Source organism: Saccostrea echinata, unplaced genomic scaffold (assembly GCF_033153115.1).
Source record: "Saccostrea echinata isolate AGI-Se365-2 ecotype Australia unplaced genomic scaffold, CSIRO_AGI_Sech_v1 ptg000016l, whole genome shotgun sequence".
Lineage (NCBI taxonomy): Eukaryota > Metazoa > Mollusca > Bivalvia > Ostreida > Ostreidae > Saccostrea > Saccostrea echinata.
Genome location: NW_026889765.1, coordinates 10,295,943 through 10,322,316, shown reverse-complemented (window position 1 = coordinate 10,322,316; position 26,374 = coordinate 10,295,943). Strand labels below are relative to the sequence as shown.

General features: G+C 35.4%; 1 protein-coding gene across 1 annotated transcript in view; it reads left to right on the top strand.

Annotated features, from left to right (window-relative positions):
- The window catches only part of LOC133188417 (dynein heavy chain domain-containing protein 1-like), a 63,817-nt gene extending 39,751 nt beyond the window's left edge, over positions 1 to 24,066 (top strand). The window contains exons 60-98 of the mRNA XM_061323836.1: positions 325 to 456; positions 622 to 800; positions 919 to 1,105; positions 1,444 to 1,632; positions 1,858 to 1,973; positions 2,770 to 3,082; positions 3,917 to 4,057; positions 4,480 to 4,545; positions 5,531 to 5,567; positions 6,026 to 6,150; positions 6,720 to 6,862; positions 7,256 to 7,349; positions 7,746 to 7,888; positions 8,097 to 8,192; positions 8,504 to 8,542; positions 8,866 to 9,037; positions 9,770 to 9,937; positions 10,165 to 10,322; positions 10,841 to 11,050; positions 11,379 to 11,549; positions 11,939 to 12,034; positions 12,431 to 12,505; positions 13,178 to 13,323; positions 13,699 to 14,092; positions 14,236 to 15,179; positions 15,384 to 15,577; positions 16,168 to 16,353; positions 16,624 to 16,808; positions 17,171 to 17,483; positions 17,779 to 18,023; positions 18,454 to 18,654; positions 18,973 to 19,141; positions 19,961 to 20,175; positions 20,520 to 20,703; positions 20,909 to 21,033; positions 21,486 to 21,779; positions 22,259 to 22,428; positions 22,778 to 23,330; positions 23,457 to 24,066. Coding sequence (XP_061179820.1) covers positions 325 to 456; positions 622 to 800; positions 919 to 1,105; positions 1,444 to 1,632; positions 1,858 to 1,973; positions 2,770 to 3,082; positions 3,917 to 4,057; positions 4,480 to 4,545; positions 5,531 to 5,567; positions 6,026 to 6,150; positions 6,720 to 6,862; positions 7,256 to 7,349; positions 7,746 to 7,888; positions 8,097 to 8,192; positions 8,504 to 8,542; positions 8,866 to 9,037; positions 9,770 to 9,937; positions 10,165 to 10,322; positions 10,841 to 11,050; positions 11,379 to 11,549; positions 11,939 to 12,034; positions 12,431 to 12,505; positions 13,178 to 13,323; positions 13,699 to 14,092; positions 14,236 to 15,179; positions 15,384 to 15,577; positions 16,168 to 16,353; positions 16,624 to 16,808; positions 17,171 to 17,483; positions 17,779 to 18,023; positions 18,454 to 18,654; positions 18,973 to 19,141; positions 19,961 to 20,175; positions 20,520 to 20,703; positions 20,909 to 21,033; positions 21,486 to 21,779; positions 22,259 to 22,428; positions 22,778 to 23,330; positions 23,457 to 23,804 — 7,916 coding nt within the window. The 3' untranslated portion in view covers positions 23,805 to 24,066. The remainder of the gene's footprint in view (positions 1 to 324; positions 457 to 621; positions 801 to 918; positions 1,106 to 1,443; positions 1,633 to 1,857; positions 1,974 to 2,769; positions 3,083 to 3,916; positions 4,058 to 4,479; positions 4,546 to 5,530; positions 5,568 to 6,025; positions 6,151 to 6,719; positions 6,863 to 7,255; positions 7,350 to 7,745; positions 7,889 to 8,096; positions 8,193 to 8,503; positions 8,543 to 8,865; positions 9,038 to 9,769; positions 9,938 to 10,164; positions 10,323 to 10,840; positions 11,051 to 11,378; positions 11,550 to 11,938; positions 12,035 to 12,430; positions 12,506 to 13,177; positions 13,324 to 13,698; positions 14,093 to 14,235; positions 15,180 to 15,383; positions 15,578 to 16,167; positions 16,354 to 16,623; positions 16,809 to 17,170; positions 17,484 to 17,778; positions 18,024 to 18,453; positions 18,655 to 18,972; positions 19,142 to 19,960; positions 20,176 to 20,519; positions 20,704 to 20,908; positions 21,034 to 21,485; positions 21,780 to 22,258; positions 22,429 to 22,777; positions 23,331 to 23,456) is intronic.
- Positions 24,067 to 26,374: the final 2,308 nt, after the last annotated feature.

Genomic DNA, 26,374 nt, shown 5'->3' with positions numbered 1-26,374 from the left:
CAGTATATTTAGAATACTGTTTTAATTTTTATTCCAATCCAGGTCATAATGAGAGTATAAATTTATTTTTTGGTCTATTTTTTTATCTGATCAAAAGTCCATCTACTACGTCATGTACAGTGAGTACATCATTGGATAAATGTCAGCTTTTGATCTAAACAGTTAAAAAAATCCAAAAATTTAGCCAAGTTGAAAATCATTATCAGCAGATATTTCATGTTGTATATCTATACTAGAAAGTATCTTGCTAATTAATTAAGGAACATATTTTGATTAAATGCATATTCAAGTGTAATGTAATTTTTTTGTTTAACATTCGTATAGGCTACCAGCCCCCACTTGAGTTGCTGAGACAGATCCTGGCACAACGGGGGACATATGACAGGGGGCGACTTGAATTCCAGACCATGGAGGAAGCCATGTTCCTAGCCTCCACCACACTCCCCAGTGTACCAGGTTAGATCCACTCCCTATGATTCATTCAGAAAGCCTTAAAATTATGTAATCCTATATATATGTGAATGTGTAATTATATTCATGAAATAATTTGATTTCAAAGAGGAACATGTTCAAACTTTTAAAGGTGTCCTCATTCATTGAATTTTTGTTTTTTGTTTTAAGGAACTGGATTGGGTACAGCATGTCATGTGATGTCCTCACGTTTGACACGCCTCTTTATCAACTTCACTCTGTTTACCCCAACAACCGAGGTTCTCATGTCCATGTATGGCCGTAATATCCAGCATTGGCTAGAGGAGTTTCCCACATATTCAGTGGACCATCACTTTGAACTGTCCAGGGTTAGTGGTGTCTTATATAATCAGACATCTTAGTTTCTGAGCTCTCACCAAGAAAATGTTTATCAAAAAACCTTTTATGTCCAGCAGTTAAAAACCATCCAAATTTTTTTACTTGCAGGCAATGACACTTGGATTATTAGAAATGTACAACAAAATTAAAGAGAAACTCAAACCTACTCCAACACATGCCCATTACATTTTTAACCTTCACGATGTGGCGAGGGTCATCCATGGAATACTTCTGATGTCACCAAGGTCAAGGACACGGAAAATGATGAGGAGAAAGAAAGGGGGAAGTGAATCAAGTAAGAATCAGTTATTTATATAGTCTCCATTGGATCTGTTACACCTTTGATCATTACCTCGTACTAAGTATTACAAATTCACCGATAGTTTGGACTATACCTGGATGATGACATACTTAATCTTAAAGGTCATATCAATCTGTCAGACATTTAAATGTGGTATTTATTTGGCATCAGTCTGAGAGCATATTTTACATGAATCATTTAAGTAAAGCTGGGGGAAATTTCATAGAGTATAATCAGTGATACAGTGTCTTCTTTGATTAAAATGTGATGCTTATGTCATCTCATTGGTTATAAAATATAATTCTTGAAAATCCTATTCTTGTAAACAATAGGAGGAAGCAGAAGCAGTCTACAGATGTCTCGCCAGGCATCATGGGATTCCAAATCTCGGACTGTCAGTGTGTCCAGTATGGGACCAACAGCAGAAGTGGGACAGTCTGCCCCTATGATGAAGGTCATAGGTCAACTCTGGTGTCATGAGATCACAAGAACATTTGCAGACCGCCTTATTGCTGAAGAGGGTTAGTTTCAGAACCCTTTTGTTTTCAGATTCAGAAAATTATATGGTGCTAGAAATTCATCTTTAGTTTTCTTTTTTTTTTTTTATTTGTTTGTAAAGCTGATTCAAGAGCAAGAGGCATATTGTTGCTCTACAGATTAATGCTGGGCACTAGATCTATGATAACTTTTCCACTACATAGAAAAGAATGTGGAAGTTTATGAGAAGTTTCTTTTTCCTTCTGTAGATGTGTCGTGGTATAGTCGTCTTCTGGAGGAAACGGTTACAAAATATTTCTGTATGCCCAGAGATGATCCTAAATCAGAAATGGCTGCCATCTCTGAGGAAACCTACTCACAAAGTGTAAGTCATGTGACAGGACAAAATGATGAATAATTTCACATTGGTAATGCCTATCATATATGAGTATACAAACTATTTGTTTTATCTTAGGTTGAATTCCTTAGATTTAATTTGTAAAATTATACTGCGTCATATTGTAAATCACTTTTTATTTGCGAAAACTTCATTTTCATGTAATAACACAAGTCTTAGAGCTTCTGATCTTGAGAATTGCATTCTTGCTTATAATTCTTATATTAGAGGTTATATAGAGCAAAAGCCATATTCGTTTAATTTATTTCGCTTGTAAATATGCAAAAACAATGTCACGAAAAAATAAGGTGTTGTGAAAATTAAGTGGTATACATCTACATGTAGGCATCATAAAAAAGGAAAAAAACTCGGTAGAAGATATGACAAAGAAAAAGGAAGGAAGAAAGGAGAGACAAATTGCACCCTAGCTAAAAGCAAAAAAAAAAAAAGAAGTCTTTCACAATACTTTTTATTCGCCTGACCCCTGCCGTGTGACATTCAGACACTATAGAACTGATCCCAATCGTCATTCTGTAGCAGATTAAACATACATTTTTTTATGCAGATAATTTGTTGACACAGTGGTTTATATTTTTTCATTATTTTTTCCCCCACCCCCTCCCCTTCCTGATGAACATTCTTTACATTTCTGGCCCTCGAAAGGATATTACTTCATTTGAAATACAATGAATGGAAACTAAATGTAAATATTTCTGCTATTCTAATATATCTAGTTCATTCATCCAGACTGAGATTTGATGGTGACTTTGTATTCTGTATTTAGGGTAGAATGACCCCCACTACATCCTCCCCCCGCCCTCCCAGCCCTGAGGAAGAATCCGATGAAGAGGCAACAAAGGAGGAGGAAACTGTCAAGGAACCCGAGATGGACGTCACAGATTCTACCGACCAGAAGTCACTTGGCAACGATACCCCAGTGCAGAAATCAGACAGCAACGACACCCCAGCACAAAAATCAATCAGCACTGCAACTCCACAGGGTATCAAGTCTGTCAGTAGTGATACACCACAGGGGATGAAATCACAGCTCGGGGAAACCCCCCTCCCTTACAGGGAGTCTGCTGATACAGGAAAAGGTAGGGGAGTGGATCTTTGAGGGGTGATTTGGTTCTGTTATTTCTGCTGCAAGTATTTGTTTTGTATACTCATGATTCACTAGCTCCTTTTCTCTGTTTCTCACTACATTTCATATTCTCTCTTGAATTTTGAAGAAGAAAACATTGTTCATTTAGAATAAGATGTAAATTTTTAGCAAGATAACTCTTGTAAGTTTTATGACTGAAAGAAGCTTTAAGATTATAATTATATACAGTTATAAATGAGGACCAGTAATTGTATGGCCACATTTTAGGGATAGTTTTACTTTTTCTGTCTTTTTGATTTGTATAGTGGAATTTGAATTAAGTTGTCAGAGGATACAAGAAGCTTAGTCGACGTGTTAGTCTTCATATTAAAACTAATCAAAATACTCTTATCATATGACATAGTTGTTGGACGTTTAATTATGAAATTGACATGAATTTTTTATTTAGCATCAAATTCGTTTTGTTATTTGTAATGAATTAAAAAAAATTACTCTACTTGTTACATATTAATAAACTACCATTATATGAGTTGTATCAGCTACTAGAGCACAGTATGATTTGGATATTTATGTGTGCTGTTTTAAAATTATGCAAATTAGTTGCAGGCACATTATGTGTGGGGGATATTTCCATGATACCATGCAGGATTAATGTATCGTCAAAACTGAGTAAAATGTGCATGTATAAAGTTGTTGGTATGTGGGGGGGAGGGATATTTACCCGAGATCTTTTTTATTGTGTATTTAGTGCCACACATAAATTTTCAGGTTCCCTAAGCAATCAGTACAAAATATCAAACACATATAAAATGACCTTTGATTTCAGTCACCCTGGGGTCAGAGGTTACTCGTCAAACTGAGACAGAGGGACACTCGAGCGAGTATGAGAGTGAGGCCTCAGAGGAATCATCTGAGGAAAGTGATGAAGAAACAACCACCACAGAGACTGAATACGAAACTCCCAGAGGTTAGTAGACCTGGCTCTGTCTGTTAGCAAAGCTAGCATTATCTTGCCAGTAGTTCTACAGAGAGTTAATGATGTTAATTGTTTTTTAGTTGTCATGAGTGCTTGTTACTGAGTGCGTAATTTTTATATACTAAGATATTCTGAAATGAATGAAGTACTGAATTATTCAGCTTTGTATGACAGAAGTGCCATATTTGCTTTGCAAATGACTTGAAAATTTATTTCAAAGCAAATCAAATGCCATTATGATATAACCAAGAATCAAGATCGAAGTTCGTGATTTTGTTGTCAATTTCAAATTTTTTGGTATTGACAGTGGTCAAGATTTGTATCAGGTCAAGAAACTCAAAGTCAAAGTAACAAATTTTAAATTGCTAGAATTTCATGATTAACAAACATACTTTTTTGTTTCTTTTCTATAGACTTGCCAAGTGTTCAGTCTAAGACTGATGCACAGAACCAGGCCAGTGAGTTTTCCACATTGACAGGTAAAAATGTACTCAATCATGACTAAGAGTCCTCATTGTCTCAGGTTATTTCTCATCATCAGTAAAGGTAATTCATAATATATATTATAACATGTAGTAACTCTGGAATTACTCAGTCAGGTTCAGATGATTTTTGAAAGTTTTTTATTAAAATGCAATTTGAAATATTTTTTTAAAAAGATAAAATACATATAAGTAATGTTCTGGTTTATTTTTTATGGTAATGAATTTTAAATGGAATTTTTAAATGTTAACAATGACATATCCCTTCATTGCATACCCCTGTGTTAAATTAGTGAGTAAAATGCAACTGGAATGAGCCTTTTCACTATAAGTACTGATGCACTTGGAAAATGAAGGAAAATCTAAGCCAGAAATGTTTATTATTATATGAAATTGTCATGTACACCACACAGTCGTACAATTGTACAGACTAAAGTTTATTGCAACATTAGTATTCTTCACAGCAAAGAGCATTTTTGTTTCCCTCCACATTGGCTAATAAATGTTTAATTATAAACCACAATTACCATACTTTTTTATTCACTCACATTTTACTTTTTTTTTTAATTTTTAGACTGACACTTTTATAGTAATACATGTATAATTTATTTTACAGTTATATATATGATAGATGTAAAACCATATTCTTATACATAACCATATACTTAAGATTTCAATAATGTTTTTATATTAAATTCTATCTTTTTTTTTTTAATATTTCTTTTAATTTTAACATTTCTAAAATTTATATAGAAAATGGCTACATATGGCTTGTCAGAAGATAGTTGTGTACAGCATAAATAATCATAGAGATGATATACCAGTTGTGATTTCATACATAAAGAGGTTAAATAAAAATAAGATGTAATTTTCAGAATCAAAAATATATTTCCCAGTACAGTTAATTGTAATGTGGCCATTTCTTGTGCTAACATCACAATATGTATCATAAATTTTAAAAATAAGCTTCTTCACTCAATAGCTGCAATCAAAGCACCCGGTGGCAAAAGTAAAGGTAGGTGGTAGTTAGATCCACCCCTCAAAATCTAATCTTCATGTTAATTTCCCGTAGCTGCATGCTAGTTCTTTTGCTAAAATACTAGTAGAATAACTGACTATGTTTATACTCATAAAAACTGAAATTCTTCTCTATTAGATGAACATGATATGTTTGTCACTTCACCATTTCAATTCCTTTCCCCATTTTCAAAACATTTAGCACACTTTTAGTTCCTTTCTTCTAGGTCATCTTATTTGAATGAAATTTCATTTTCTAGTGTTGATCGGAATAGAAAAAATTTACTAGTTTTTGGTAGCAGATATATTAAGCTTCAACAATGAACTGTGGCTAAAGCCTCCGTAGGAACATTAGGAACCTGTAAACTTTTATGTTATTACTAACATAGAATTAACATCTATTTTCTCTTGAGAACACTCCTCTTGATCCACCTATATATTAATCTTTCTAACCTGAGAGTTATCCCCCTTGCACAGACTCCAGTTCTAAGAGTGGCACTGATACTACCAGTGAAGTGGAGGCCTCATCCCCGACACGTGCACGACAGGCACCGCACCAAGAACCACCGCGGTCTGATAGTGAAGGTAAAAATAGACACCCACCTCATAGAAATCTGGAAATTGTATACCCCTGAGTAGTTTTGCATTTAACATGCATTGCATGATAGGAAAATGAGTTAACTTGTGTGATTTCTTTTCTAATTGTTTTTGCATGATTTCAGTCAAATAAGATAAAGTATCTAAGTGCTGCCACCAAGTGACATTTTGTAAATGTGTGAAGTCTTCTCTGTCTGTCCTTCAGCCATCTTTCATCTTCAAAGGGGAAGAACTCTTATTTCTGCTACTGCTGATAATGTATAGTGCCGTATGCTAGGAAAGTTGTTCTCTTATTTTTTAAAGGAAAGATGCTTAAAAGCTGCTTCATTGGTCATTAAAAGCAGTTTACATTTCCTTTCAAAAGTTCATATAGTGGGCTTGAATCTGCAGTAGTTATCATATGATTTTAATAAATAGTTATTATTTTAAACTTAGATATCATAATCTATTGTTCAGTTGTCAACTGGATTATTGAGAACCTCTTTTTTTTTTAAAAGAAAAATGTTATTAGCCATACAATATTTAGTTTGATTTTTACTGACATTGTCTTGTAACAGTCAGTGCCTTGGGTAAATCCTCCTCTACTCCTAACCTGAAGAACAGGGGAAGTCTGAAGATGAAGACTGTTACATTTAAGACAGGACTGCTGGCAGACTGGGAACACGAGGCATACTTTGGACCCCTTATGAGTCTAGATGAGGTATAGTGTAATAATCTATTTATTTCTTTGTCAAGAACACCCCTCAGCCCCCCCCCCCCCCAACCCCACTGAAATCGTACTTCTATTATGCAGTTAATAATAAGCAGCTTTTACAGTAGAAACATTTAAAACGTGGTTTCTGCAGGTTTGAATTTTTTCTTAAATTATTTTTGAAATGAAGCATTCATATTAATTTTTTTTGCATTTAATAATTTTGGAGATTACTTTAAATTGGTTTAATATACAAAAGATACATGGTTGCAGGCTTAATTGAACTAATAAATTTTTACAAAATTTGACTCCAAGAGAGTTACCTATCCAATAACCAGATATAGTTCTTCATAGTGCTTCATCTTGAGAATTGATGATTGATATGACAGTATTCTCTTTTAGATCAAAGGTTCAAATGATTCCCTTATGGACATTATCTTTTCTAAATTCTACATGACGACATACACAGAGACCCAGGGACTGCCAGTGGAAAAAGGTCAGTGAAATCAGCTGGGGGAAATGTACGGGTAATATACGCACCAAGCAATCAGTGTGTAATACCCATGGACAAATTACATGTAATGGTCTACTTGATGAAATTTTTTATATAAGTGCAGTAAAACATGGTTACAGTTGAAGTAATTTTCATTTCTGTAGTTTTCAAACATGTTATGAACTTACTGAATGTGACTTATCATATTATGTTACTTTATAATGAATCAATATTCTGTAGAACACTTATAATAATTTTTGAGCCATTACAATTTCAAACTCCTGGTTCACAAGACAATCAACTAAAACTCTCATATGTTGTAAGAATTACAGCTGTTTTGAAAGTGAATATATTACGCTAAGATCCTCTCAGTGACATGGGATTGTTATTCCATTCCAGGCTATGTGGAAGGGACAGAGGATAATTTGAGTGAAGCCTTATCCACCTGTCTGTCTGTGTATAACGAGGGCACCTCCCAGAGAATGGATCTCGTCTTTTTCTCCGATGCCGTCCGACACGCAGCTAGGCTCAGCAGAGTTCTTGTAAATAAAGCTTTCTTCGAAGATTTAAGAAAAAACAATATTTTTCTATAAAATGCTTGACTTACAAAACAAAAACAAAAACAGAACAAAAAAACAAAAATACCCACTAAATTTGTTGGGAAATGCTTACCTTTAAAAAGTATTCTTTAGGAAGACCTATGAAAAAATTGAAAAAAGTTGTTTTCAATATTTTTTAATTGATTTATAGGCAATTCAAGGAGGACATGCTATTTTGTTGGGAATGAGTTACTCTACCGGGCGAGCTACACTAGCACGTCTAGCGGCCTACATAGCTCACTGTAAAGTAAGTCAGCTTAAGCTCAAAATAAAATCCTCCTGATTCCTTAACCCATTCAAAGTATATAACTATAGTATTCTTTGTTTTCTGTGGGATTCTTGAAAATTAATTGTGTATTAAAATTTTTCTTTTGCTATCTTCATAAGCTTAGTGATGGGACTGGTTTAGGGCTCTAAGCACAAGATACTTGCCAAAACTTACTTCAAGAAAAGTGGGAAGTAGCAAGTTATATAAAATGTGTAAATCCTCTGTATTTATTTAATAACCAAGTTTAATTAAATTTAAAAAAAATATATATTATCATGATTGTGGTTTAGAAGTATCCAGGATATTGTTGTCGCAAAAAGTGCCGTGGGGTAAGTCTGATGGTGAAGAGGTTATGGCTCATGGTTTAGGGAAAATGCACACTTTGATGATGTGTTATGAATCATCACCTCTTTTCTATACTGTACTTGAATATATGTACTTTTTTCATGTCTGGAAAATTTCTGCACCATATCTCTCAGTATTATTATGAACTTTCATTCAGTGTTCTAAGCTTTGGTTTTGATATTGTATGTATACTGTTTGTTAAATGGGAAGCACAAATCATTTTAAAAAAAGGATGAATTAGTAACAAGTAAGAACATTCAGACAGTTAAATGGTATGCAGTTAACTGACTTTGACCTTGAATTTCAGTTATTTGAACCCAAGCCTCAGACTGACCCAAGTAGAAATCTACAGATCCTGAAAGAGCACATCAAGCGGGCGTGCTATCACACTGGAATTCTGGGTAAACCCACGGTGCTGTTAGTACATGAAGACTTAGGAGAAGAATGTTTACAGGATGTGGCTTGTCTGATGAATGAAGGTCAGTCCTACACAGAGGATCTTACTATATTATTGAATTTAATGTTTGATGTTTTTTTGTAAGGGGCGGATCTATGTATTCATTTAGCTGGAGGTCTGTCAGAATGAAATACATGTAAAACAAATTCTTGAATATTTCTTCCAATGAATAATTTTTTTTTCATCACCTGCAAAGCAGAGTGACACTTATGAATCATTCTCCATCTGTTAGTCTATCCATCTGTCACAGCCTTTAACTTTCAAAATATGAGTGGTAGGATTTGAAAATTTGCAGATGTATTTTCTGACACAAGAGCTTTTGTAAGATATTTTCATGAATTACTGCCTTTGGGGCCTTAACCTTGACCTTCACCTTGAGTACTCTTTGATTATGTTTCAGAATTTCAGTATGCTCTTGTGTCATATGAATTATGAGATGTACAGCTATGATCATATTATTTAGCATGTTAAGTGAATTTGACAAAGTACTAGGCTTACAGTGCTGAAGACCTTGACCTTTAACCTTCTTCATAAAAAAAATCAATTTTTGCTCCACATGTACATCTTTTGAACCACAAGAGGTCAGGGTATAATATTCAGCATGTTCATTGCTTGTCACAAGGCATTTTAACAAAAAATGACTGTGCAATAGAAACTATTTTTGTTGGCATGGGTGAAGAATTTTTGCTTAGTAATACAAGACATACAAGGAGCAATAAAAGTTGTTAACCTCCTGAGTATATCTGATTGACAGGAACAAGTCCAGGGCTGTACAGTGATGAAGAGATTCAGAATATAGTGTCAGCCGTAATGCCTGGGGGAGTGACCACAAAGCGAGTGGATAAAATTGAAATCGCTCTGGAACGCTTCCTGAAGAAGATTCGCCAGAACCTTCATGTGGTAGTGTGTATGAACTATAGAGGTATGTCAAATAAGGGCCTAGGCACATAAAATATAGAAGTCCAATTCATCCATAGTGCAATAGACATTATTTTCTGACTTATATGAAAATCTTGGACAACAAAATCAAATATTGATTCTTCATTTAGCACAGATGGTTGAAACTATACGTAAAGAAATGGCAGTTGCAGTTAAAAGGATTTTTTGAAATTTACCCACTATGATGTTTTTTTTTCTTTGGCTGTATAGGGAATAGTTACTGCAGTGATTCTCAGGTTTTCCACAACCGTATAATGAAGTACCCAGGACTGCTGAAGAATGCCTGTGCTATAGACACTTATAGACCCTGGAACTACCAGGCCTATGTTAGGATAGCCAATGTGTGGCTCCGAGATCAAAAGACAGGGGTAAGTCATTTTAGCATAGTGAATTTTTTTTACTTAGAGGTCAAAAATCAAGGATAAATCATGTCAGAATAGAAATGTTGTTTTAGTGCACTAAAACTATAAAATACAATATGTCTCCCTTTTAAAATAATTGAAGGGTCAAATGTGCAGTAGTGGTCATGAGGGCATATTATGCATCCCTTTATTGATATGCACATACAAATTATCTTAAATTATGCCAAGATTAAAAAGATTAAAATATGAAGATCCAGAAATAATTATGTGAATCCCAAAAGTATTTGAAAGAATTCAGGATAAATCAATGTTAATTTGGATATAGAACAGAAGACAGAATACCCAGTAAATGGCTCACGGGCCCAACTCACACTTAACAAAAATCATGAGATAAGTAAATAAAAAACAGATTGAATATAGTTACATGATATGTTTTACAAAATCATTGAAAAACATGGACATATAGCACAGCATTTCCTGAATATAATAAAATCATGTCATAAAAGTACAGTGCTGTTTTGTAGATAACAATTCCCTGGCACCCTACACGTATGCTAGACCAGATTCTTCTGACCAGTCGAGCAATGGCCTACATCCACATGTCTGCCAAAGCCGTGATAGAGCGCCAGTACTGCAACCAGAAAGAGCCACTACGATTCTTCTCCCCGCTCACTTTCATGGAGTTTGTCCATGTTTTCAGGGTGCTGAGTGCCTATATTGTGAAGAGGGAATATGTAAGTCTTCTAAAAAAATTAATGTCTCTGTCTGTATAAATAATCATAAATCTAACTGTAAAAACAGACACAAGTTGTCATCTTTATATTACATGGGATTATTTCTTTCTAGAATGTCAATGTTGGTTTTATAGTAAAGTTTATAAAAGCATTAAGATTTTGGAGTTTCACGACTTACTATTATTCAGACTGTAATGTCAATGAAATATTTAAAATTCTTCATCAATGTGACCATGTTTATTTTATCTTGATGATCCAAATAACAAATTAAAGATTTTATTCCCCCATTAGTTTGTCCTGTATTTAATTCATGTCTGACAAATTTTAGGAAAATATCAGTAAACATGAGCAGACCCTGGGGAAGGTGAATGAAGCCTTTGGGAGTATCTCCGAGTTTAAGAGAGAGGTCTCTGAACTAATGCCCAAACACAAAGCAGCCATGGCAGAAATAAAGGAATTAGTAGAACAAGTCGAGGAGCAGAAGCTACAATATATACAGGTCAGAATATAGTAGATATTATAAAAAGCAGCAACTCATTATTGCTTGTCCATATGCTGTATTGAATTTGTTATTTTGAAAACCGTGGGTCAAGATCTTCCGGAAATTTTCATGTTAAATACATGTTGTAGTAAAAAAAAATGAAATAGCATTTAGAAAGTCAAAGTGAAATAGTATTATTTTAATTGATTTATTAGAAAATTTGATATGACCCTCTTTAAAAGAAATAAAAAAAGAATATTGTATCTAATCTTCACATGTTCTGCTTATTGTAAAAATATCTAAATGCATATTGCATGTCAAATGGAAAAGTTGTTACAAACTCTGTGAGATATGTTTTTTTTTTGTCTTAGGGTGAGAATACTAAGTTGTGTTTGGGTTTTTTATAGGCTTTAGACAGGTGTAAGTCCCAGGAACAGAAGATAGAACATCTACAGGGTCCCTTGGAGGAACTGAGAAGGGAGGCTCAGACAGAGTTTGACAAGGTCAGTACAACACTCGCTCAAGGTCATTCAGATTCAACCTAAGACCTGGCAGTTAAATACATGTACAAAACAGCAGAACAAATTAAAATTTTTAATATCCCCAAAATATTTACACTGAACTTCAAAGCAGCAAAACTTCTCTAAAGTAGTAAAGCACTGAATCTCCCAAAAATATTACTATTACAAGGACATATGGATATGAAGTTTGCAAGCAATGCTCTAAACTGTTGAAAAAAGGTACCATATGACAAAAAATGGATAAGCCACTTAGTGTGATATATGATAGAGAATTTTTTTTAAACACCAGGGCAAATAATAAATAACCATCAAACTTAAAATAATTTAAATTTTAATAATTACTAGGTATGTTAATGAAAATATTGTATAATTATTCAGCCTATAACGCAAAAGAAATCCATTGTAAAAAGACGCCGGGGAGAGATAGAATATTACACTCTCACCCAGTACAAGGTACAAAGACGCCACAAAGTGGCATGCAACATGCCTTATGCCTAATGTGGTGGCAGTGATGTGGTTCCATGTAAAGAGTTGGCTGGGTTTTGTACTAATGTGGTGCAAAAAGATGTTACATGTTAAAATTAATGTGTTCACGGAGTCAGAATATATGTCAAAGTTCATTTGTCGTTTTTTTAAAACAATGCATATACACTTACAAGGCTTGAGAATTTGGTGGAGGTATTTGTTGTTATTTTTTGTGAGTGTTTATTGAACAGATAAAGTCAGTTTGAAGATTAAATCGGTCTGCACGTCAGTATAGCATGTGTAATTTTAGTACAATGAATTAAAGTCCAGAAATAAAAATGGCATTGATTGTTTTTGTCAAATTTTTGATGGGTTTAGGAATTAATGTTTCATTTGACTCAATTGCTTTGTTTTTGGTGTGCTGTGTGTCATATATCAGATGATTTTTGTGACATTTTTATCATCATGTATGAATGTTTGTATTATACTTAATTGGACGTATATTAGAGATATCTATGAGCAATATTTTTTAAACTCTACTCATTGTCAGACAGATTATGTGTACTATGCATCGATAATATATGAATGGCTTCCAAGTAGAAATGTTTCTAAGGAAGACAACTCTTTTCCCACTTAATCCCATTTCCTGGCCATTTTCAGGTGAATCCTAATTACCATGCAGCCATGACAGCTCTGGAGTACTTGAATAAGGCCGACATTGAGGAGGTGAAGTCGTACAGGTTACCCCCCAGCCTAGTGGAGTTTGTCATGAACTCCCTCTGTCTGCTGTTTGACGTACCACAGGAGTAAGTGTTCATCACTGCATAGTATGACAAGTTTTAATTTCGAATTACAAAACCTTTCAATTTTTTTTGTACTGAAGACAGAGCAGCAGACTTGGACTTTCTTAGGGGAATGGCAGAGTGATTGAAAGGAGCATCAAACTGAAAAGACAAATTGTACAGAAACAATTGCATTTTTTACTATGCTGATGCATAAAAATGCCAAACACAACAGAAGAAAATTCATATACTAGTCTTCTTTTTTTTTATTTTTTTTTTTTACAAATTAAGTAACATTTTTGGCTTTATATAATTTATTATAATTGCACTGTACATAGCAAATGCTCAGAAAAACCTTGATTTCAGACATATGAATAAATCCTACGAAATTTGTTTCAGTTGGGAAAATGCCAAACTTTTGATGATCAAAGACAACTTCCTGGAGTCCATGATGTTCTATGACAAAGACAATATTCCAGATGACATCTACCTGAAACTTCGTAGGTTCATTACAGATGAAAAATTCCAAGTCCACAATGTTGCTGCAGTGAGTAAAGCAGCTGCTGGGATCTGCATGTGGGTCCACGCTGTGTATCAATACGCCCACATCCACCGCAACATGCAACCTCGACTCCGAAATCTCTTAGAGCACGAGGATAAATTCACCTTGGCTCAGGCAAAACTAGGTCAGTTGCGTGTGGAGGCAAATCGCATCAAATCGGCACTGGAGAGCAAAATCACTGTTCACAGAGCTGCTGTGAAGAGAGCGAAAACCATAGAGAAACACATGCAGGTAAAATTTTCAAAGTAAAGAAAATGACATCTTTTAACATCATTATGAAATAAGATAAGATATTCTTTTAAAGTTTATCTGTTAGTTTATTCTAGTCGCTTTCAATTGATGATATCAGTTGTCTATATGAAATTATTTTACAGGGTATTGAGAAGAAGATTGCTCGCTCAGTGAATTTGATGGAACACATGTCTATGCAGCATTATCTATGGAAGTCAGAACTGCGTAAGGCTAAACACAATGTTCTGACTGCCCCAGGGGATGCCCTCATCACCGCTGCCTGTGTCCTCTATCACGGCCCTCTGTCTGACAGAAACAGGTCAGAGCTTCAAAATGATTGGTTAGACAGGTGTCGTCAAGGAAACTTCAACTACACCCGACAAACAGGACCCGACGTTAATCCTCTCAGTACAAACTTAGGGGGTCTTTATGAAGGGTTGAGAGAGAAGGAATCCAGTGCAGCGTCTAGTGTACAATCCTCAGAGAGTACTACGTCGGGGGTCCCCAGCATGCCTGAGATTCGAACTTTCACGTATCTTCCAAGTATTTATGACACTAGTAAGTATTACAAGTCAGAGCTGAAGAAGCAGGGCAGTATGGAGTATGAGACGATACCAGAGGCTGATGATTCTGATGATGAAGATGAGGCCAGTCCTCTAATAACACGTAATGGCTACCTGCTACAGGAGATACTCAGCGACTTTGATGAATTGTCTGGGTGGCGCCTGCACAATCTCCCTACAGATCTGCACTCGGTACAGAATGCTCTGTTGATGAGAGTGAGTTGTCATAATCGTAAACACTGCTGGCCCCTCATTATTGACCCCGATAACCAAGCAGAAATCTGGGTCACAGCCCTACAGAGCAGTAAGAATATTTTTTCGGAACGCGACGTCCGAGATCATGCCCCAGAGTATGACGACATTCCACTGGATGTGTGTCAGTCCAAGGACACCGCCACCGAGCCCCCACCCAGCAGAGGCACTGCCCTGACCTACTCCTCAGAGTTTACTCTGAATGATGATTACAGAATGGACACTTCAGGAGTGTTAACAGCCACCTCTACTTATACTGCAGCTACTAAAAGGTATGTAACACAATGCAAACAATGTACACTTGATTTGTGGTTTGTGCTAACATTAAGTATTCATCAGCTTTAAGTGCAGCTATTAATGAAAATTTTATCAATTCAATTTTATTTTAAAAATTTGTGATAAAACAACCAATGAAAAGGAAAAACAAAAGATGAACAACAATCGGTAAGAAAATAATTTTCCTCGTTTTTTTTCAGTGTCACTGGTCGACATTCACATAACACCTTCAATAGTGAGGAACTTCGACCTTTAACCTCTGTGACTGCCAGCTGGGAAACTCTCAGTCATCTCAATGTACAACAGGCCATAGAACATCCAGAAAACAACCTCTGGATCATTGAAGCAGATGATCCGGATCTGGATAGCCGGATTATTACTGCCGTGGTACATGGTATGTAAATTGCTATAGAAAAAATACATATGTAGATAAAAAATAGATCTGATGAAATTTCCTCGTAAATGCATAATTTAATAAAATTATATCAGAATTCTACAGAATACACCTAAATTTATGCGGAATCTGTAATCAGGAATTAGATGCTGAAAGTAACTTGACTGTACACATCAATACACGTCTCCTCTTTCAAAAAGATTGAGAACATTGAACTCTGGTAACTTGAACCACCCAGGCCATGAATATGACAAAGGGAGTTGGAAGTCTGAACCACTTTTTCCTAATGTATTTGAACTTCAATACCTTGAACCCTCGATATCTTTAAGTGTTTTTTATCCCATCAAGTACGAGATAAGGACTTACATGGTGAAATGTGTTTGCTAGATTAGACACATCTCTTCACAATATTTTTTTCATTGAATGCTAGATGAATTATCTTGAACAGTAGCTGGAAATACCTATAGCTCTAAACACAAAATAAGATATTTTATTTCATGTGAATTACATGTATCTTTGGCAGTTGATGGCTAAGTTAGCTTTTTTTCTGCTCTTTTTCCATCACAATTTATAGAATGTTTTTACTACAGGAGTGACTGTGCTGGTTACACACTTGGAGAGGAAGGCATTAGACCCAGTGTACAGAGGTCTACTACTGAAACAGTTCTACGTGGATAAGGATGGACAAAGGGTGGTCAAACTTGGCAACCGTGAATTCCGATACCACCAGGACTTTGCTTTGTATCTCAGTACATCTGTCCCACTGTTTCTTAAAGGTAAGAAAAATTGTGTTGCCAGAATTTGTAGAAACCATTGCTCACATTTTTATTCCTCAGTCATGTTTACAAAGTCATTCTTAAATATTAGATTGACTTTTATTTTTTGCGTTTAATAATATATACTGTATGATACTTCTTTTACAATGTCATACAACTGGCATTATGGAGAGGAAATTCCGTCCAACTGTTAAATTTACTAATTTTTTGGGAGACCCCCCCCCCCAAAAAAAAATTCTAACATCTCTGAGGTATGTGTTTACTTTTTAGGTGATGGTATCCACGCCATCCCCCTACACAGAATGTGCATCATCAACATGAGTCTGAGTGATGAATCCATCATCAACCATCTCCTGATAGAGACAATGAAGGTGGAAAGGAAGGAGTTCGAGGGACAAAAACGCTCCAATGAAAACGATATCATCCTCCACAGACAGCGACTGGCCAAGGAACATGTAGGTCTCAGAAATGAAGGAGTTTAGATCATTTGTACAACATTTGGTTCTAGTTTCTGTTGTAAATGTGTCATATTTCATGTCAATCTGGTGAAGAAGATACCGGAATAAAGAGCAAGCTTTTTAGTCAAAATTGAAGAGATCATTGATTTTTATTTTGAATTGTAAATTTTATTTTTTAAGGGGGGATTTTCTGTTTCCATTGCAATTTTCCTCTTTGCACCCCCCCCTTTTTAATTTAAGCTATTTTGATATTAAAAAAAAAATCTGTATAATACATATCCACCCCCCAAGAACACATACAGTAGGATGGCATATCATAACAGACTGCTTTTTTGAAATCCTGTGACTTTTTTTTCCAGGACATGATCCGTGAGAAGACTCTGAATTTGGAGGGACCTCTTCTGGAGGACCAGACAATGCTCAAGTCCCTCCTGGAGTGTCAGGCTGAGGTGGAGAAGAACCGCCAGATTCTGGAGGAAACCCGATTCATGGGGGACCACTTAGAAGAGAAGTTTGCCAACTATATGCCAATGATCATGCAGTCAGCTGTGTTGTATAACATGATCCGTCGGATGTGTTCTCTCCATCCGTACTACTACCTACCCTTCCACAAGTTTATCCAGCTATACACTGGGGTCATCAAAGGCAGAGACAGGGGGAAGGGCAGTAGTGGTAAGTGGACATTTACCAATATATCAGAAACAAGGAGGTTTTTTTTTGGCTGCTTTCTGAATCTAATTATTTAGGTAGCATATTTTAATTTACATTTATTGGTATGAGATCAATCAGAATGATACGGTGAGATCATCATTCAAAAATTTTAACTTTAGTGCTTACCTTTATTACTTATGGTTGCTACATGTAAAATGCACTAAAATCCTCCCCCCCCCCTCATGAAATTGTTATATATATATTGTATTATGTTTTGTCAACTTGTGATTGCTATCCACCATTGTTGTCCCATTAGGTGCCCCTCAAGCCAGGGCCCAGGAATTAATGGATGCCACATCCACTGCCATCTTTAAATATGTCTCCATGATGATGTTTGAGCAACACTTCACACTACTACAGCTTCTGGTTTCCATGGAGAGGATGAGAATGAACCGAAAAGCCTCAACCAAGGAGCTTAGTCTATTCATCAATGGCTTTGACAAGCAAGGGCTGGACGAGGTGACATTGCTGGAATCCAAACCTGCTGGGATGACTAATCAGGTACTCCTCATACAGTGAAACACAGTTACAGCAAACACTCTTATAATGAATTCACACTTAAAGTGAAGTGATTGTATCCCTGTAGTACTAAAAGGAATTAATGAAGTTGTGGGATATAACAAATTTCTTTTATAATAAATCAAAATTATCTGTCCCTGGCACTTAAGCATAAGCATGTTTTATTGTATTTATGCCATATGATCAAAGATTGATAAAATATCTTTTTTATTGTCTGTATGTTTTGTTTGTCTGTCCATGGCTTTAACATTGAATTAAGGTTTTTATTTCCTCTGGTGACTATTCAGCCTTCTACTTATTCATCTATGTTGATAATATAAGTCCTTGACTTCTCTCAGAAAGATAGGTTTCAAATTCTAGAAGTAGTCATGTTTACAAGATATTTTTTACTTAATGTGTACATGTGTTGTAGGCCTGGATTGACTGTCTAGTGGTAGAGCAGCTCCACCACCCATTTAATGGTCTGCGGCGGTCACTCATCCAGAACTGGAGGCAATGGGAGGAGTACTTCGGTCACCCTATCGTTCTGATGAACCCTGTCCCTGGGAACACCCTCCACGAACTCTCCATTTTCCAGAAATGTATTCTGTGGAAGATCTGCAGACCTGATAGGGTTCGTATGAAAATTCTGAAAGGGAAAGATGGTCATATTGTGAACTTTTGTTTTTGAATTGGGCTAGAGGTCTGTTATGATAGTTTCACACCCAACACTCTTAATTTTTTTTCCTAGATCCAAAAATGATTGAAATTAATAAGTTTTAATAAGAATTAAATCTGCATGTTGAATGAATAAAAAAAGGATTTTTGGTATAGTAAAATTTGCCATTTAATTTAATTCACTTTCAACTTTGAGTAAAAAATAATTTTTTTCTGTTTTGAAAGGGTTGGTAAGTTAAAAAGCTATCGTAAGTTTGGCATTTTCTTTTGCTAGGTGTATGAGCTAGCCAACATGATGACTTTGTATGAATTAGGGAATGTACGAATGGTGGCAGATCACTATAACATACGAGAGGTCTACAACTTTACAGACAAAACAACACCTGTTGTATTTATCTCTCCTAACCCTGTAACTGATACAGAGTCCAGTGATGGTACAAATGGTAAGTATATGCAGTAAAACCTCGTTATCTCAAACTCAGTGGGAACTCAATGGGACCATGCAAGAAAAAAACTTCAAAATATCCAAGAATTTAAGATATCCACTAGACCAGGGTAAAATACTTTAAGAAGAAGGGGTTGGATTCTAAATCACTTTGACATATCCATGTCCATGTTATTCGAGTATCAGTGTTTGAGATACCGAAGTTCAGCTGTATAAATATCACGATTGTGTCAGGAAGACTTACCGAAGCACACAGTGAAATGTGAACCTGTTCATATATCCTTTTGACGGCAGTAGCATTATAAACAGGACTGGATTAAAAAAAAAGTGGTTCATTCTAGAGCTTCATGGCTGCAATTGGATATGAAATACTGGGTTCATATAGTGGAGGTGTTTTACAGTAGAACGGCTGGAGATTTTGAACAAAATCCCAATGTTTTAATTATGAGTTTTGAATTTAATAAAAACAAAATTGTAAAATCAAGTGATTTACATATCGTAAATATATATGTATGTTATGCTAATTAGAAAAATGCTAACATATATATATATTTTAATACTTTTGCAAAAAGAGATTAAAAAATTGCATAATTGATATTTTGTAAATATTTAGAAAAAACCAAGCATGACATAATCCACAAAAACTTCCCATAGGTTTTTGTTGACTATTTCATCTGTTTTCATGACTTAACATAGTTAAGTCCATAGTCCATAGTGTACTTCACCGCAAGTTATTGATTTCATGTGATACAGAGATGGTTTTATGAAATTCAAGAGACATTTTCAGTCTTCATACTCCTTCCTTCTGATTTCACAGGTTACTCCTACATTAGTCCATCTCATGAAGTCAAGAGATTAGCAAAAGAAGTGGGAATGGAAGGAAGGGTAAAGGTCATGAACTTTGGTGTCAGAGGTCAGATAGGAGAGGTCACCCAGGCTATTGAGGACTGTATACAGAATGGCTACTGGCTGCTGCTACAAAACTATCATCTATCTGAGGAACCCAATCCACAGTTCTACACATTGTTAAAGGTAAATCAGTGTACTTGTGCAAGTTCCTTCAAAAGAAATACTGTACATATTTTTTATGTGATCAACAAACCACAGAACAGAGGATATGGGAAGGGCTGTGTGTGAACCTGTCTTCAAATTTATTTTTGGAGCTGAAAAAGAAAATAGCCCTTTAATGCTTCACATTAGAACATTGAATATGTAGAATATTAAGATACACTGTGCATCTTTGTCTTTTTTCTGTACTTTTTCCATTACATGTATATGTACCATCTTATATACATTCTCCAATCTTTTGCTATCCTAAGACTTGAATCCCTGCTGCCTTAACATATCTCGGATTAACACATTGTTTGCCATTGTAGGATATTGTGTACAGTAAGTGGATAGAACATGAGAGACTCCGACAACACACAGAAATCGCAGATGAAGGTGCTAATCTGGTTACACATTCCAAGCCTCCAGATGACCCAATGCTCCACCTCCGTATTCACAACACATTCCGACTGTGGATCACAACTCAGGCAGATTCTAAAAGACTTATTCCAGGTGAGCTTCTGTTGCATTTAATTTGTTTTTAAAACTGTATATGATAATATGACCAGTTTTGCCCACCTAATAGAATAGCTAATGAAAAGATTCAATAAATGCCAACATTTTTTGTTGTAGTACGCTGTTGGACATTTTAAGGTGCCCTTTACTTATTGAAACTTGTCTGTATGTGTCATTGTCTTTGTTTTTTTTTTTGTATCAGGAGTGCTTGTCCAACATGGGATCAAAGTAACCTGTGAGAAGACTGGAAACTTCAAGTCTACCCTGCAGAAGTCATATCGCTCAGTGGCTTTCCTTCTGAACAACTGTAAACTCCCCAATGACGAGGTAGTCATCCTAGTACTGACGATTCTTTGTTACATCATAAGAAGTGTACTACAATTCATGTACTGTAATTTTGTAAATGCAGGAACTCAAGAAATGTACAATATTCTATTTTTATTGTCTGTTTCTCAGAAATGAAAGAAGCAGTGAATATTAAGAAACCCTCTTGATCATTTAGAATTCTTGCATGAGTTTTTTTTTGCTTTCACAGTCAAATGATCTTTCCTGCAGGAAGTTCAAATTTTACTGTATTTGAATCCAAATATTTCACAAAAAATGTTTTAAACTCAAGGTAGAATCCACTGGATCAATAGTCTGATGAAAATCAAACCTCCCACCAGCTTCTTTTTCTGATGGTTGCCACGACCATCAGAATAAATGATTTAATGTAAGGTTTGATTTTAATCAGACTGAAAGATCCAATTTTGACTTCTTTTTTTTATCTTCATTTACAGAACATCAGTAAAGCATCCCGCATCATGCCCCTGGCCTTGCTTCACTCTCTCCTTCTACAACAGAGTTTTTATGGCAGGAATGCTTTTGTACATGACAATGATTGGACTCTAACGGATTTGGCTCTGGCAGTAGAGGCCTTTAAGAAGGTGATGACCAAGTGTCCCTGTGGTCTAGGTGTGTCCAATCTGGTCTCTCAGATCTACTCCAACCACTGCACAGATCTGACCGACGCTCGGATTGTTGAAGCTCTCGCCAAGCTCCTTTCACAGTATGCTACTGACCCTACCAAACATGTAAGTGATGGATTTGTAGTTGTTAAGGAAGTCTGATAGGGTTACTATGTGAAGATATCTTTTCCTTCCCTTAAAAATTTCAGTTCTGATTACTTAATTAATTCTACAGAAAATCCAGTTTCTGAAGAGAGTACCACGATCTACTGTAAATGTGTTATATTTGGTTGCATATTCTGTGGCTGTAAGCACTTCTTCTTAGTCAAGTACATGTACATTCCTAAATGCCCTTTTATGTATTTTTATATCTAGCACATTAATAAAATATGTTAAATCAAATCTACATCAACTAGCTGAGTAATCAATCTCTGCCTAGTATCATACAAACAAAATATAATACATTTACAGGATATGGGCAATTTACTGCATTTGCTAGGAAGTTGAAAATGCATAAAAATGCATATTCTCATCATAATCTTCATGTCTATATTGTACATGTAATTTTTCATATTTATTTATCTAATATTTATGTATATTTCCAGAATTTACCTGCAGCAAACTGCCCAGTTCTTACCTTACTATCAGAGCTTCTGAAATCAGCTGATGAGAACTTTAATCTAAAGAAAGCTGTAGAAGCTATGGGTGACGTGAATGCCAAAACCTATGGGTTGTCTGAGGCCGCCGATGCCAATATTGTAGCAAGATATAGCAGGTAATTAAAACAGCCGTTTATGTTTATGATAAGCTTTAAGTTTTTTAAAAGAAAAATGTAAAATATTACAGTGCAATTAAATAGTTCTAATAAGATATATTTTGCCAAAAATTATAGTTATTTTTAGAAAAAATATCCCAAATATCTTGGTTTAATTTCAGGTAAATGAGAGGAAAAAAAAACTTTTTATCCCTCATTAATGTAGTTAAAATCCAACACGTGCATTTTTATGAAAGATCTTGTTGAATTGTGGGAAAATATAATTTTCCTTATTGCAAAGTGCAAATAAAAACTAAGGAAATGCACTTTGAAATTTTGAGTAAAATTACATTGTAAATGATTTTTCCAGGGCCATGTCTAAAGACATAGTGCAAGTTATAGGTGCACCAGAACTTTTCATGAAAGTATCCATAGCAACCAAGGGCTTGACCTTGACCTCGGAGTCAGTTTTTCCTGCTGTGTCTGCATCTGTTCAGAAGTTGCCAAAACTACCAGATACTCATAAAAATCACGTTAGTCCTGTGGACATATTTGTCCACTTTGAGGTGGAAGGGTACAAGAAGTTGGTGGGGAGAGTTCAATCTGATCTTGCTGTGGTGCAGAGGGTTAGCAAAGGAGAAGCAGTTCCACTTCAAACCTTAGAAGGGGTCATCCAGGGACTTAATTCTGACCAGGTTCCTAAGGCCTGGCTCTCTCTGACATTCCCATCATGCATTTCTCTCACGAAATGGATGGGAGAACTTCCCAAACGCCTCCAGACGATCTCTTCCTACATCACAGAAAGACCTGGTGTGTACAATGTTGCCAGCTTCCTCCGTCCAGACCGTTTCTTTGAAGCTGTAAAACATCAGTATGCTCGTAAACATTTCAAGGATGTCAATTCTATTCAACTTCAAATACAGGTGAGAGGAGACTTTGGAGGAGGAATATTTTGTCAAGATTTTGTCATCACTCTTGTTGATACTGTATAGAAGAGGTAGAAGTTAAAAAAAAATGTTTTTGAATTTTACCAAAATTTTATTTTACAGGTCATGCCTGCAGGCTTGCATCCAACTCTTCCACCAAAGGATGGAATATTCATTACTGGATTACGACTGTACAATGCTCTTTGGGACACAGCCCGAGGTATGTTAATGTCGGGGGCCTCTGACAAACAGAGTTGCCAGGACATGCCAGTCATTTGGCTGAAACCTTATGATATCAGTTCTCCGTCCACAGTCTCCATCAAACACCAGCAGTACAACTGTCCCCTGTACTGCTCCGCTGACCAACGCTGTCACAGCCATGCTGCTATGGTAACAGAACTACCACTCCCAACACTTTTGGATCCGTCCGTCTGGCACCAAAATCGGGTCTTCTTGGCAACCCATATTTGAACCCATCATAGATATTTTCTCATATGTTTATCAAGACACTTTTGTTATGTTGTTATTTTCTTTAATTGTTTTATGTATATATTTGTATATATTTAAAAATAGCAAAGTTTTTGATCTAGACAAGAATGATTGCTTTTATGACTGCATTTCACATAGATACCATATTGAAACACACACACAATACATGTATAATAAATTTTGGGCAACAGAACAATGTGATACTTTCAGTCAATATTTATGATTTATGACTGGATGCAATGCAGAATTTTTCTTGTACAAAGACTGTGATATTTTCAGTTATTGAAGAAGTACACATCACTGAGCCGTCCATTATTATTTTACTATTACTTGCTGATAACGGCAAATGCCTTGTGGTTTTTACCAGTGCATGAGAGATTTTTATTTTATGTCCAGATTTCAGAAAATTTGTGAATGTTCTAAGTTTGTATTGCCATTTTGATATATACTTTGTGATCTTTAAGTTTTATATGTGCCAAGTGTTTTTTTTTTAACAAGTACACTGCTGATCATATTTGTTGATGTTAAAGAGGTGAATCATTATGCAAATTGAATAATATTTATTTTGTTGTAGGATTTGATGCTGGCATTTTAAACTTTTTTTTAGTATACAAAATACTGCAACACTGCTGAATAGTTTATAAAAAAATCACTTTGAATTCAGTGTGTGGTGTTCTGCACTTTTTGTCCTGAATCATTTTTTCCTGCTGAATTTGGAACTTTAATGTGTCACAGTGACTGTATGTATTCCAGCATTACATTCACTGATGTATATGAGAGATATTTGTTGAACAATAAAATGACTTGAAAAAAGTTTTTGAAAATCGGACTTTCATTGAATAATTTTCCATGATTTGACTGATTCTTCACAGCTGGGAAAAATGCATTTATGAAGGAGTTAGGAAGTGTACAACTCAGGGCTGAAGTACAAGGAAAAGGGACTATGCATGAAATCATTTGTATTTCACAATAAAAATAAATGGGACAAAGAACCCTCTAATGACTGCATATTAAAGCTCTGATTCTGTAGTATTTTTATGTAGTTAGAGTGATCTGCCCAGAAATAAAATATGCATATTTCAGTATTTAGAACTTTTAACATTCCAGTCAACGAAGGTGAGTTCGATCTACCCTAGCTACACCGTCTGGATTCCTAAACTTCATAAAAATCATTCCAAAGAAAGATGCATCTCCTGGTCCATCGTCGCAAGCCATGGGTTTTGTGTCAATTCTATATCCACATAGAATGGACAGAAAACTCGTGGTTTGTGATGATGTGCCTCACAAAAATATTAAGTGCTGTAAAGGAGAAACTTTTGACTTACTTTGCTACAGCATATTCTAGAAGTGTAAATTAAGGACCCTCTCTACACTCCATCCTAATTTCAGGGTACTTTTGTGTAGTTAGACTGACCCATCATTTGATATAGAAATAGAATAAATTGTAATCTGCACTGTATGACATAATTTAAAATAAATCCAAGTATTCTAAACATTATATTAGACCAAGATAGAGTAGCTGAAAACTTTATTTGCATATATTTTCTCCATTTGAGTAAGCAAAAGCGGATTTTATTTATAATTACTTCATTATCTTGAGGATTTTTCCTGGGTAAAAAAGGCACACTCCCTATATTAAAAGTACATAAGTTAATTTCAAAATATCCTCCTTTACGCAATATAATTTTCTCAAAGTCCAAAAAACATTTTTCGTCAGTGTATAGAGGGTTCTTAAATGTGGATTCTCCAAAACCCCAAATAACTCTTAAAAAATTTGAAATCACAATTTTTTCAAAAGTTAGTAACATTAAAAAGTGTGACTTACTCTTTCTACAACTATTTCCCACGATGATTTAAAAACTTGGGCTTTTTGACATCATGGACAACTGCCTCTGTAATAAGAATGGAACTCTGAAATTTTCATATCGTGATCAGTTACTTTGTTAAAAAATCACCCTTATTCTACACACAAGTACTCTGAAGTTGATATTAAAAGATGCTGGAGTTCCTCATTGGCAACATTTATGTAGTCTTCGGAGACCAGGTCTTTCAACAAACTGTAGGAATTGCAATGGACACAACTTGTGCTCCTTTATTAGCCGACCTGTTTTTATATTCCTATGAAGTAGAATTTATTTAAAAAAAAACACCTACATGTACATGAGAAGTATAGGGAAAACACCTACATAATCATATACATGGGTGCAGACGTTTTGGACATCCAAAGTTGTGCGGAGAAGAAAATGCTACCTGGCACATGATCCAAAGTTGTGCGGAGAAGAAAATGCTACCTGGCACGTGATTGGTCATTAAGAGAAAAGACTTGTTATGTATTTAACAAGTGAAATAAAGGTGATAAAAATCTCATATCAAGACATTGGCTTCTTTGAGATATATAGGAGATACAGGTAAAAATTTTAAGGGAGGGATGCACTTTGGTTAGAGATTTTCATTTGGTGCTGAACGCACCTAGTTGTAAACAAATGAAATTTGAAATTAAAAGTACCGCGGCACGATTTATTTTTTCTGGCATGTTTTGTTTTGCAAGATCT